This window comes from Patella vulgata, chromosome 8, assembly GCF_932274485.2.
Source record: "Patella vulgata chromosome 8, xgPatVulg1.2, whole genome shotgun sequence".
Taxonomy (NCBI): Eukaryota; Metazoa; Mollusca; class Gastropoda; family Patellidae; genus Patella; species Patella vulgata.
This window is the reverse complement of record NC_065886.2, coordinates 52,934,983-52,948,613: the sequence shown is the minus strand read 5'-3', so window position 1 is coordinate 52,948,613 and position 13,631 is coordinate 52,934,983. Positions and strand designations below refer to the sequence as shown.

At 35.5% G+C, this 13,631-nt stretch overlaps 2 protein-coding genes across 2 annotated transcripts in view; one reads left to right on the top strand and one right to left on the bottom strand.

Annotated features, from left to right (window-relative positions):
- LOC130014122 (uncharacterized) overlaps window positions 1–13,631 on the top strand; it is a 127,504-nt gene that overhangs the window by 4,888 nt on the left and 108,985 nt on the right. The gene's annotated exons all lie outside the window — the stretch shown is intronic.
- On the bottom strand, window positions 1,083–13,469 carry LOC126831070 (persulfide dioxygenase ETHE1, mitochondrial). Its single transcript, XM_050561695.2, has 7 exons — window positions 13,085–13,469; window positions 9,803–9,947; window positions 7,871–8,056; window positions 6,740–6,832; window positions 5,416–5,505; window positions 4,554–4,670; window positions 1,083–2,951 (listed from the first exon to the last, which is right to left on the bottom strand). Exons 1-7 carry the CDS (start codon window positions 13,352–13,354, stop codon window positions 2,890–2,892), a joined length of 963 nt encoding a protein of 320 aa, XP_050417652.2. The 5' UTR covers window positions 13,355–13,469; the 3' UTR covers window positions 1,083–2,889.

The window sequence follows — 13,631 nt, the reverse complement described above, 5'->3', positions numbered from 1 at the left end:
GGGAATCGAAACCACGCCAGTTGAATCAATGACAGATCTTATGATGCAACGCACACATGCTAACCATTCGGCCATCCGCACCCCCACCCCCAGCCCAGTTGGGCATTAAACCCTATTTCATTTCATTTCATTATGGGGGGGGGGGGGTTGGATGGCTGAATGGTTTGCGTGCGCGTGCTGTATCATAAAGTCTGTCATTGAGTCGACTGGCGTGGTTTCGAATCCCCGGTTGTATGTGACAAGGAGTAAGGTCGCCTGTCCAACCTCGTGGGTTTTCTCCGGGTCCTCTGGTTTCCTCCCACTGCTAAAGACCCCTATGCGCAAGCGGATTATTGAAATAAAATTAAAACCATAGGTTAGTCCCGAAATTACCTAGTTTGTGTCGAGTGGACGTTAAACCCCATTTCTCTCTCTCTCTCATTTCATTATATTCTTCTTACTATCCACATTATTCCGACACTGAAAGCATTTCATTGGATTATTCGCTGTAAGAATCCCTCAGTTTTCATCTTTCTACTAGTAGTAGACTGGGAGTCACGGTGGCTAAGTGAGTAAGACGCTGGCTTGCTCACCTGGAAGTTGCAGGTTCACTCCTGGTGTTTGCCGAGAAAGTTCATCAAGATTTTCCGGGGTGGTTTCCCCTTGTCAGCCGTGCAGGACGGAGGGCCTGACAAGGACAGCTGTCAAGTTGTTCGGATGGGACGAAAAACCAAGGTACACATTGGCGTGCTCATAAAAGATCCCCTGGCAGCTGGAATATGATATAAGAGTAGGCTGTAGTGTCACTGCCCCGGGCAAAATTTCCCTCATAGCACACAGCACACTGCATGGTGTATGCCTGTCTTCATTTGCCCATTCGGAACAGAACAGTAGGACGTTAAACCCCATTTCATTTCATTTCATTTAGTAGGAGACTTTTATTGAAAATAATGCCGTTTTTATGGTGTTTGGATGGACGAAAAGGTGACATTGCAGACTGGTCATCTTGAATGACAGCTAACATCAGGTATTCAGACTGTCAGGTGTAGTCTTTATCACCTGTCATCCAATCAGCGTTTAAACTGTATAACAGATAAACAAAATATTATAAAATTATTTATTTTTGCTGAAGAAAAATTTTAAAAATATACCAGTAATAGGAATTCAATTCCATCAGATACGGTTAGAACATTTATTAATTATTTATCACACAAAACTAGTCTTGATCATTTCAACTTATACTGTCTTTTTTCGATTTCTCTGAGTTCTCCCGTTTCCTCCCACTGCTAAAGTGTAATACACAAGTGCGTTAAATTTTATGAAAGAACAGGCAAATTGATTAATCTACATAACAATATTACAATAATATTAAAGATACATTATGTAAGATTTAGATAAAGAACTAGCCATTCTTGCTATAATAGTTCGAAAGTAGATGATGTAAAATGAATAATTTGAAAATTTCATTCAAATTACTCTATTACAAGCGAAGATATTAGCCTTTGAAGGTTTGACAGACATGTGCAATAATTTCAACCACCGTACTGGTTGATCGAAGCTAAGTCTCGGTCCTCCATATTTGATTAAATCAAAGTATCGCTCAACCATTCTAATCTATTTAATATTGGAGAAATCTGATGCCATCGAGAGTTGATTAAGGCCTGGATCAGTTAATTAATGTCTAATTAATACTTTAGAAAACATTTCAGGCCTAAAGAAAGACCTGCAATAGGCAGATTTAGCTCTTGCATAATGTATGTTTAAGTTAAATAACTTATAGACTAATATAATATTAAAATCTAATATGTATGTATGTTTGTTTGTGATTTCTGTGTATTGTGTCTTGTTCGTGTGGTGCAGTCCACCTGCACTTACTATTAGTAACAGGCAATACAGTATATATATATATATATATATATCTAAAGACTCAACAAAGAAAGAACAAACAGTACATAGATACAGCACATGCATAGACAGTACACAATACAGGTATTTCTTATTACAATAAAACCCACATATACCACTCTACTCCTTGTCACACGCACAGACCTGGGATTGAACAGTGACTTGCACAGATAACAGGCCCTACCATCTACAGTTCATGCACTATTCCTTCACTATTCGAGAAACCGAAAAAAGGGGTAATTAAGTGGCAGATGATACCAAGTACAATTAGTTCTGTAAAAGTAAGTAAGCATACCCTGAATGTCGTCAAGTCTGTGCTTAGGCCATTTGAAAAAATACATCACAATACATTCTTAAAAAGATACTTTTCATATAGATAGTTTTATTCCCTTAAAGGTCGCCAGTTAAAACTTCATAAATTTTTTTAAATAATGCAATATCCTTTCCATAAGTGTATAGAAATATTGACAATAAACAATCTGTGACATCATTTTAGTCCTTCTGCTCATATTCTAGTCTATATTTCTATGAACAGAAGGACTAAAAGGACTGAAAGTTACAACTACCAATAGCGGAAATTACTAACGTTGAAATTTACCTGTTGCAGGTAACATTGACATTCAGGGTTTGTGTTATACTTATGGAAAGGATATGTTGACATAATTACTTGCATCATTTAAAAAAAATATGAAGCTTTTCTGGGGACCTTTAAATATTATATATATATATATATCACCTTTTTTAAAGTTTATTAGATTCTATGATCCATAAGTTTTTCGATAATTCTGTTATTCTGACAAAAGGCTGTACATGTACTATATATTATATTTACAATGGGAAGACCCTCAAATTATTAACAGTAGAATAACAAATAAAATATTCCAGATAATTCACTGAAAAATAAGCCAGAGTATAAACAAATCTTTACTCTGCATCCTGCATTATAGCCTCGGTAGCACAGGTTTCTTGGTAAACTCTTTCTTAGGAATGTGGTCCCATTATCATTCAATTCTTTTGCTCTTCTTCATCAAAGATTCCACAAACCATATTGGCAGGAAGGGCTTTATCTGCAAGAAGACAAGTAAACCATGTTGCAGGGAAGGAAATTGAATAAGAAATTTTGGAGTATTCAACTCTTTCATGTTAAAAATTATCAGAAACACTGTTTATTTTTTTTTTGTGTGTTTGTTGAGGTCAGGGTTCACACTAGGCTGAAGTTGTATTTGACTTTTTCAACTTTGTATTAAAAACACCTTAAACCCACAGAAACTATGTTACAATATATAACAGGCACCAGATAAATAATTGTGTCTAATTGGTGCCCCACAATGTATGGATATTTTAATTTGCCTCTAGCAGAAAATTGTATTCAATGTAAATCTTTTTTTTTTTTTTAAATGTATATTAAAGCTGAATTAAGGGAGAGAGAGAGAGCGAGAGAGAGTGAGAGAGAGAGAGAGAGGTGTAGCAACCACTTGACACAAACTAAGACATTTCGGGACTAACATAATATGATATAATTTTATTTCAATTATTCGCCAGTGCATAGGGATCTTAAAGTAGCTAAGTCTCTAACTCAATATCATCAAAAATCTTCGACATTGAAAACACAAATTATTTGTCAATTCAAATCAACATTGGTCTTGTGATCTTACAGGGAAAAGATGGGCTTCTGATATCCAATATTCAAGACAAAATAAACATTTTACCATTGGTACACGTATCGTTTATATACATTCATACTACATTATTATGTGTGTTGCTACCCATATGTGTCAATTTCTAGGTCCCAAATATTAGCGATTTAGCTCCTTTAAGCAGTGGGTGGAAACCGGAGGACCCAGAGAAATGTAGAACCCGGGAATCTAAACCACGCCACTTGACTCAATGATAGACCTTATGTGCAACGCGCACGCGTTTACCATTCGGTCATTCAACCTCTCTGTATTGTTTTAGGGGGGTTGGATGGCTGAATGGTTAGCGTGCGCGCGCTGTATCATAAAGTCTGTCATTGAGTCGACTGGCGTGGTTTCGAATCCCCGGTTGTACGTGGCAAGGAGTAGGGTCGCCTGTCCAACCTCGTGGGTTTTCTCCGGGTCCTCCGGTTTCCTCCCACTGCTAAAGACCCCTACGCGCAAGCGAAATATTGAAATAAAATTAAACCATATGTTAGTCCCGAAATGACCTAGTTTGTGTCGAGTGGACGTTAAACCCCATCTCTCTCTCTCTCTCTGTATTGTTTTAAACCCTACATTAATGTAAGCCTATATTAGTGTTATTAAAAGCTGACAATACCTGAATATATCTTAATTGGTCAGAATGTACGAAAATATTAACATTTGCATGCCCAATCGACATAATCTAGGACTAACATATGGTTCTATTTTATTTCAATAATTTGCTTGTGCGTAGGGGTCTTTAGCAGTGGGAAGGAACCAGAGGACCTGGAGAAAACCCACAAGGTTGGAGAGGAGAGGGGAACCTACTCCTTGTCACGTACAACAGGGGAATCGAAACCACACCACTTGACTCAATGACAGATCTTATGATACAAGACGCACGTGCTAACCATTTGGCCATCCAAGCCCACAGTAGCTACAAGAGTTTGTCACAGAACTATACACTGACTTTTACAATTTACACATGAATTTAAATCTGATAATACTGACCTATTTGTTTGGGGTACGGCAAGTTTAATTCTTTCATTAATTTGATAAATTCCTCTCTAGTCTTTCCTAATCTCGAATTATACCTCACTTCTTCTCCTACAGTAGAACTAGTTTGTCCTAAAAAAGAAAATATCTCATCAATTTAAATTATCGTCAATGCTTATTTAAGCCATTTTAATTGCCTTGTCAATCAAATTAATATTCATAGTACTGAATCTGTAATTTCTTGAATATAGTTGGATGCAAGTGAACCTCAGCCATGGCAGGATGGATATTTTGTATACATTCAATGAAATCTTCTGTCAATCTTTCGGCACACAGTAGGTTCAGTCAACAGACATGCGTTGACAGACAATGAAACATACGCTGTGAAGCAAGAGGCAACAGTTGTCAACAGATTTTTTCAAGCTTGTGAAGAAGATAGAAATCAGATTTCTTGAAGGTGGGACCCTATGGCAAATCCTTTCGAGTAAGCTACTGTCAAAGCAACTGATGTGTGGGCATATTTCCGCGCTTTACGTGGCTTACTTTTTATACAATTTTAGATTCAAAGTGTCCACAAGCTAAAAGCGTGATTTTTCGTACAATCAGGGGCCATAATCCTTGAAGTTTCGATAATATACATGCAAATATCGACAGGAATCTGATCTTTTTGAGATAATCCTATATTTCAGGTTTTGTCAAAATCGGATAAAAAGTGTGACGTGTAGAGTGTCCATAAATAAATTGTGGACGGAGGGACAGGAGCGACGACAATATACGTCCACATGAAAATGTGGGCGCATAATAACCAAAACCAATATGCAATTTAGCGATGTTGCACTTGTTAAAGGTTAGTAATAAAACGAAGAAGAAATCTAACCTGTATAATCGTGAGCGGGATAAATAACGTAGTCTTTAGGTAATATAAAAATCTTGTTATGAACAGAATCATACAGACGACCAGCATCACCTGTTAAAAACATAAAATACAGTCAGGTAAATAAACAGTTAATTCATTATACAGACGACCAGCATCACTGGTCAGAAAACATGAAATACAGGTAAATAAACAGTTAATTCATCATTTTATTGAACTGACTAGAGGTCATCTGTTATCATATCAGATTATTATTGAAATTATTGGAATTGGAGATCTTAGTTTTATAAACACATTCCTTTCTGGCTCATATTAACTTGATAAAACACAAATTTTGACTGTAACGAGCAAGTTACTAGAAGTGAACATTTTGAGTCATGGGATTCCTAACCCTTTAGCACCACTGCCTCGAACAGACTAGTAAATGGTCCGATAATACAGAACGGGGATAGTCAATATTTACATGTACCAAGTGCTAAAGAGTTAAAACAACTTCGAATTTGTCAAGTGTACTTAAAGTTGTCTGATCAACATTTTTGTATAGAGCACTTAAAACACAAAGTATTGACCTATACATTAGCTGGTTCAGTTGAGGTTCAGTTTCATTATTTTTGGTGGGTTCACTGAGTATGGCACTTTCTCAGTAACCAGGAGACCCACTGGCCTCTATTCTGATGTTTCCTGGAAAAGTTCCCCATGTTTTTACAGCCTGGTTTCGCGATGTCAAGTGTGGCTGGAACGAGGTCTAGGAGAAGGCCAAGTCACACTAGTAGGTTTATCCTTTAAGACAAATCCTAGCGAAAGTCTTAAAGGATAAATCCTTTAAGTTTCTGTGGTCATCCAGTAAGTAAAATCCTATGGGTTTTGGTCATGTGACACAGTTAGCAGAAATGTAAATAAACCATTTCTGGCGCTTATGGTAATCTTGAGAATGAATCGACCATAGCACTCTTTGGCGATTGAAATAAAAAATAAAATTCTCTGTTTTGGCCCGGCTGAGTTCAATGTGGGACATCTTGAGGAAGTGCATGCTTGCATTTGATTTGTCAATTTATCGGACAAATCCCACGTGAATAGGACTTGTTCTAAATCTACGGATTTATCCGTAGGCCAGAAAATCTGTAACCTATAGGATAAATTTTCCCGTTTACATGGAATTCAATGAAAAATAGCAAAAATGCCATTGTTCGATTTACATTTTCTCATAGCATGCTGCAGGGTGTATACTCATCTGTATTAGTCTGTCAGGTGCAGAAAACAACGGCATTAAACCAAATTTCATTTCATTTTGTTTTATATAAAGACTTAATCATAGAATACAACATACCTTGTTGAAAATCAGTTCGACCACAACCTCTGATTAATACAGCATCACCAGTAAACACGACCATCTTATTATGCCATACATACGATAGACATCCTATAAATTATAAAACACACAGTAACAAATACAACCATACATACGATAAACATCCTATAAATTATAAAACACACAGTAACAAATACAATCATACATACGATAAACATCCTATAAATTATAAAATACACAGTAACAAATACAACCATACATATGATAAACATCCTATAAATTATAAAACACACAGTAGCAAATACAACCAAACATACGATATACATCCTATAAATTATCCTATAGATTCTATTTTGTTTTGTTTGTTTATAGTTCTAAAAAGACCAGCAGTCACCTATGGCATTTATATAAACAACATAATCACGGCCCAAAAAGTGTTCAGTTTTGTACGGGATCCCTACTCACCAAATGAAATGAAATGGGGTTTAACGTCCTACTGTTCTGCTCCGAACTGGGCTAATGAAGACGGGCATAGCCATACAGTGTGCTATGGAAGAAATTTCTCGGCCAATGCAGGGATCGAACACCCAACCTCCAGGCTAGCGAGCCAGAGTCTTACCCACTTAGCCACGTGATCCCCCCCTACTCACCAAATTTTAATTTCTTGCAAGTTCAGGTAACCACTACCCTTTTAGAGCAAGGCGATTCCTAAATTAACGTCAATTTTAAAGGGGAATTATGGGAGATTAGATAAAGAGTTGACAGTTTTCGCTATAATAGTTAAAAAATAGATCACATAAATAGACTATGCTGAAATTTTCAGTCAAATTTCTTTACCATGAACCAAGATATTAACGATTGAATTCTAAGCTTAGCCTTGATGATCATTACTATAGTCGGTGCGATAAAACACATAGTCTCGATTATCCATTTTTATGTTGAATTATCATGCACAGAATGTATTCCAATCCAGTAAATATCGCAGACTAACGATGACATCGAGAGTTGATTATGGTCTTGATGTTAATTAATGTCTAATTAATAATTTAGATAACATTTCAGGCCTAAAGAAAGACCTGCAATAGGCAGATTTAGCTGTTGCATAATGTATGTTTAATGGAAAGAATTATTGATTGGAGACAAACATACCATCAGTATGTCCAGGTGTTGAACGAACCTCCAACTCATGACCTCCAAACTTTATAAGGTCACCTTCATTCAGTTTAATATCGGCTTTAGCTTGGCTGACATCGGCTATCATACTTTTACAATCTTTTAATCTTTTCTTTAAAACACCCGATCCAGTTATATGATCAGCATGTACATGTGTATTGACTGAAACAAAAACAACAGATATTTTAAATACCTAATCATATTCTGATACATGAAAGAAAAATACTGTACGGAATGGAATTTAATGACGAAATGAAATGGGGTTTAACGTCCTACTGTTCTGCTCCACCTGGGCTAATGAAGACGGGCATATGCCATACAGTGTGCTATGAAGAAAATTTTGCCTGGGCAACGGCACTATCTACTCTTATACTGAATTCCAACTGCCAAGGGATCTTTTACGTACTTGCCAATGTATACACGGGGATATCAGTTTTTTTGTCCCATCCAAACGACTAGGCAGCTGTCCTTGTTAGACCTTCCGTCCTGCACCACTTACAAGGGAAAACCATGTCGGAAAACCTGCTGAACTTTCTCGGCCAATACAGGGATATTTAATGACAAATCTTAAATGATCTGTGGGTCCACATTGTGTCCAAAAATGGCAACATTTATCTTGATTTCAATGCCTTATGCCAGTTTCCTGCAATGTGTTATGATACTGAGTCCACGATCTGCTTCACACAGATACGTTTCGATCCGGTCAACACAATTGCTATGACTGACCTGAATATTATAATAAGAACTTATAGGATCACCGTGATTACTCCACGATTAAAACCGCGATTTCAATCATAACACGAATCGTGATATTGGGAACCGACATGAGTGAAAAGTTGAGAGAGTTTAAGGTCCACTGACACAAATAGGTTTTTTTTTTGGACTTACATATTGTTCAATTTTATGTCAATAATTTGCTTGCATACAGGTCTTTAGCAGTGGGAGGAAACCAGAGGACCCAGAGAAAATCCATGAAGTTGGACAAGTGACCCTACTCCCTGTCACGTACAAACCACGCCACTTGACTAAATGACAGACTTTATTATCTAAAGTGCATGAATACTCCACCCTCTTTAGATAAGGTGTTAATTGATTTATATGTAAGGCAGGTAGCATCCTATGAAATTGTTGGTTAATCAATTAAGTCAGCTACATGTAGGTATGGTATCTAGCAAATCATTTATATCAATCTCTTCAAAGTTACAAAGTACAAAGGCTGGAATGAATTTAGATTGTCCTTACACATATCCGTTAATAATAGTAAGTACAGGGCGACTGCACCACACACAACTACATAAAACAAATATACGGACACCACAGACAGAAATCACAAACAAACGTATATATCAAGTTAAGTGAATGGATCTGGGGGCTAGTCATAAGTGAAGGACAACCACTCCAAACACAATGATTTACAAACCAAGTTACATCATGAACATAAAGATAGTTAAAGGGGCATTATGAAAGATTAGATAAAGAGCTGACAGTTCTAACTATAATAGTTAAAAAAACATAATGTAAAGGGAATTGGCTGAAAATTTCAGTCAAATTGCTCCACTATGAACTGAGATATTAGAGATTGAATTTTAGGCCTAGCCTCGATCATCATTACTAAAGTCGGTACGATAAAAAACATAGTCTTGATTATCCATTTTTGCATTTAATCATCAATGAGCGTTGAGCAGCAGATCGGATTCAAATGCAGTGAAAATCGAACACATCATAGCATCGAAAGTTAATTAAGGTCTTTTCATGTTAATAAATGTCTAATTAATAGTTTATAGAACATTTCAGGCCTAAAGAAAGACCTACAATAGGCAGATTTACCTCTTGCATAATGCATGTTTAATAGTTATTTTAATAAAAAATATGCAAAGTAATCAATGATTTATAATATCACATAGCTACCTGCATATTTGAGATTTAACCCCAGGTCTTTTATTACCTGGATATCCCTGTCGGCCATTTCTATGACAGGATCTATCAAGACGGCTTCTCTGGTCAAGCAATCACCCAACAGGTATGTGTATGTGTATGATTTGTAATCAAGAAGCTGAAAAATATTGACAAAGGAAATTCTAAAAATTTATAAAGTTAAGTAGTCTAGTAAAACTGATATTAACTTTTTAAAAACAATTAAATTGACTAACAGGTTTAATTCTGAGAAGATTAGCGCATTCCTCATTTTTTTTTATTGGCTAAATGTAACTTAAAAGCCTGGGACCTTATGCACTAAAAAAACCTAAACTAAATTATTTTAAGAAAGTATCATTTCCATTAGATAAAAGCTAAAATTTGTGCTTTGGTTTTAACCCCCAACCAATGAAAAGGCTGCATCCTTAGAATATTTTAGTTTTCATGAATAAGGTCCCAGTACAGAAATATCTTTGAGAGGCATTTAGTAACTGGATAGAGCAATAAACTAATTAGCTTGATACCATTGAGAGAATACTCTTCGAAATTTCGCCCAAATAAATCAGTAGCTGTTTTTCCATAAGTATGTGTTATAGTTTATAGAAATATCTTAGTTTTAAAAGTATTCATGAACAAGGCCATGGCAGGTCGATTGCCCTTATTGATCAAACGGGCAAATATGATCGAAATAAAAAAAATTGTATGAGGCATAATCTTTACAATACAATATAGTATAGTCTTACCCGTAGTAAAACTAGTTTAAAACTTTTATTAAACAAAGTAAGCAATATTTAATCAGATAAAACATTAAATAAGCTATCTATATTGGGTCATCTTATTAATACAATAGTTATCATATCTCTTATAAAACTTATAGAAAATTCTTCTGATTACAGAGAAAACATTTGTTTGTTTGGTATTGAATTCATAAATATATAAAGTTTTTTTTACAAGAAATATATTTTCTATTTATTGTGAATATTCAATGGTGAAATTGAAAATTTTATCCACCATGAAGAAACATAGCTACCAGGATGTCCAAGTTCACCATCCTGCACAAGATTTCTGTAGGCTTAAAGATAAATTATGGGAGATAAGACAAAGGAAATGGCAGTACTCGCTATAATAGTTAAAAACTAGATAGTGTATAGGTAATTTGCTGAAAATTTCAGTCAAATTGATCCACTATGAGCCGAGAAAGAAGCGGGTGAAATTTTTGCATAGTCTCGGTCATCATTACTAAAATCATTAATATAAACAGCGTAGTCTCGATTATCCACTTTTTCTGATTTAATTATCTTTGGCCGTTAGCGGCATATAGGAATCTAATCCAGCCTACATCGAAGGCTAGCCTTGACATCGAGAGTTTATTATGGTCTGGATAAGTTAATTAATGTCTAATTGATAATTTAGATAACATTTCAGGACTAAAGAAAGACTTGTAATAAGCAGATTTTGCTCTTGCATAATGCATGTTTAAGAGTTTATAAAATAACCCTTTTTTTTAGCTATCATGATTTGTAATGTAAAATCAAAATGAAATAGAATGCATTTAGTACATGTAGGCTACCTGTGTTCATTTTGTACAGTATATCAGTGTTTGTCGATATATCAGAAACTAACAAACATCAAATATCTATTTACCAAGTTTACCTGGTCGTGCAACACATCAAGTACGTAACAAATTAATACGACATAATTTTTTGCTGTGGAATATTTCATGGGTATAATCATAATGTGATATTAAAACAAATCAACTTTCTAGTTAAAGCTACTGAACTCATCTTTCAATTTTTAAAATATAAGGACAATGTGAGTTGCTAATTTTTTGAAAAATAAAGGGTGATGGCCCATATTACCCCACATGGATAGGGTAATATGAGCTGACAGCATGTTACAGATTTCTGATACTGCTACCAGAACAAAATGAGAAATTTGTAGTGCATTTTCAGTTAAAAGATATAGGTTTAGTTATCAATTCATTATACCTATGAAATATTACACATTAAAAAATTATATTGCATATTACACCCCTTCCCCTAGCCTAATAGTTGTTATAATGCTTCTGAAACAAATGAAAAAAATAAAATTGCTAAAAATAATTTGAACTTATTATTTATTTTACAAATCATTCCCAAGAAATTTGTTAAGATTCTGTGCATAATTTATTTTTACGATGGAATATGAACCATGGCTCATATCACCCCATATGTCCCATATTACCTAAAGTGACAATATTAGTCAGAATTTTATAAAGATAGATCAGGAGTTCTCTCCCCTTAACTACAGGCTAGAGCCTAACACTAGTAACAGTAATAATTTATTTTAATATCAGAACAGATTTAGTTTATATGGTAAATTTTCATGAAATGCACTGATTGTCTTCACCCCCAAAAAACTTTTAAGTAAGGTAGAAATTTTTTAAAATACTGATCAAGCTTTTTTCTTTTGTGGTATGTTTTTCTGAACTTTTTATGATGTGTAGGCCTAACACATGTTTAGATGATGTAGAAGTCAAATTTTGCACAAGCAAGGGAGACATTCCTCACAACACCGGCCATGCATGGTGAATTGACGAAATCTTGCATTGATAAACAAGATGATGGTTTATTTTTAGCGACACTGACACTCACCGCGTGCTAGGGTTAGGTTTAGGGTTGGGTTTGGTCAAAAAATTTGTGTTTGGTCCAAAAATTCTGAGGTCATGTGCAATTCAAATTGATTGACCCCGTGAGGAATATGTCTCAATTGATGACCAAGATGTAGAAGTCTTTAGGCGTTTTTATCGACCACTGATAAGCCAAAGTGATTTGCATTCAATCAAATTTTCATCTTTAATGTCCATCTAATTCAAATTGGTTACCCTAATCAACGCATTTATCGACACCGATTTCCGATGCGATTACATCAAATCGCCAAATCACTTCAGGGTGCGATTTGACGATTTGATCGGGTGATCACATGTTTTTTTCAACTGTGTCCAGCCACAACAATTGTTTACAGCTAATCTGAGCATTTAACGAACTCGCCAAAGTACTTTGAAATCGACTGTACTGTCACATGACATCTCCACTAAATTCAAATCTATTTGGCAAGTCGATAAAAAAGCCTTTGGTAAATACCGCTTTCAAAGAAATGTAACGTGATAAGCTTGTCAGAGCTGTGCCCCATATTATCAATATTATTACCCTCATGCCCACATTTTACACATATGTTGCAGGGTCTCCTCAGTCCTACCTGCCTTAAAAAAAAAAAGACGTAAAGTTGTAGATCTACCTGTTTAAATATAAAATCTTTCTCGCCACCAATATTCATTCTGAATGTGTCTGATGAAATTCGTCTTTTCTGTAAACTTCTAATAGCTCCGTCGGATCTCGAGCTCTTGTTATTCGATGGCGATGGTGTTGACAACGATAATGTAACGGCTGAACGACGACGTAAGCAATGTGAACAGTCATGGCATAACTGTTGGCGGGTTCCCAAAGTTCCGCTGGCAAAGACCTTTCCCAATACAGTTCCAAATAACGTATTTTGCAAGAGTGGCATATTGGCAAGATGCAAATTTTACTGTTGTGATAGTTGTAATGACTCGATCGAGTTATCTAATAGTACATTTTATATCATAAACAAATACACGTGAGATAAAAATGAATCTGCGCATGTCTGCATACACAGTCAAGGTCGATGTCACTTTGAGACGTGCCTTTTTTATTTCCGTGTACGTGCCTCCTTCAAAAATAAGAAATCAAATTTTCATTTTCATTGCCCTAGCTCAGTTCACAACTCCTTGCAATGTGCAATCAAGCAAGCAAATGTGACATTT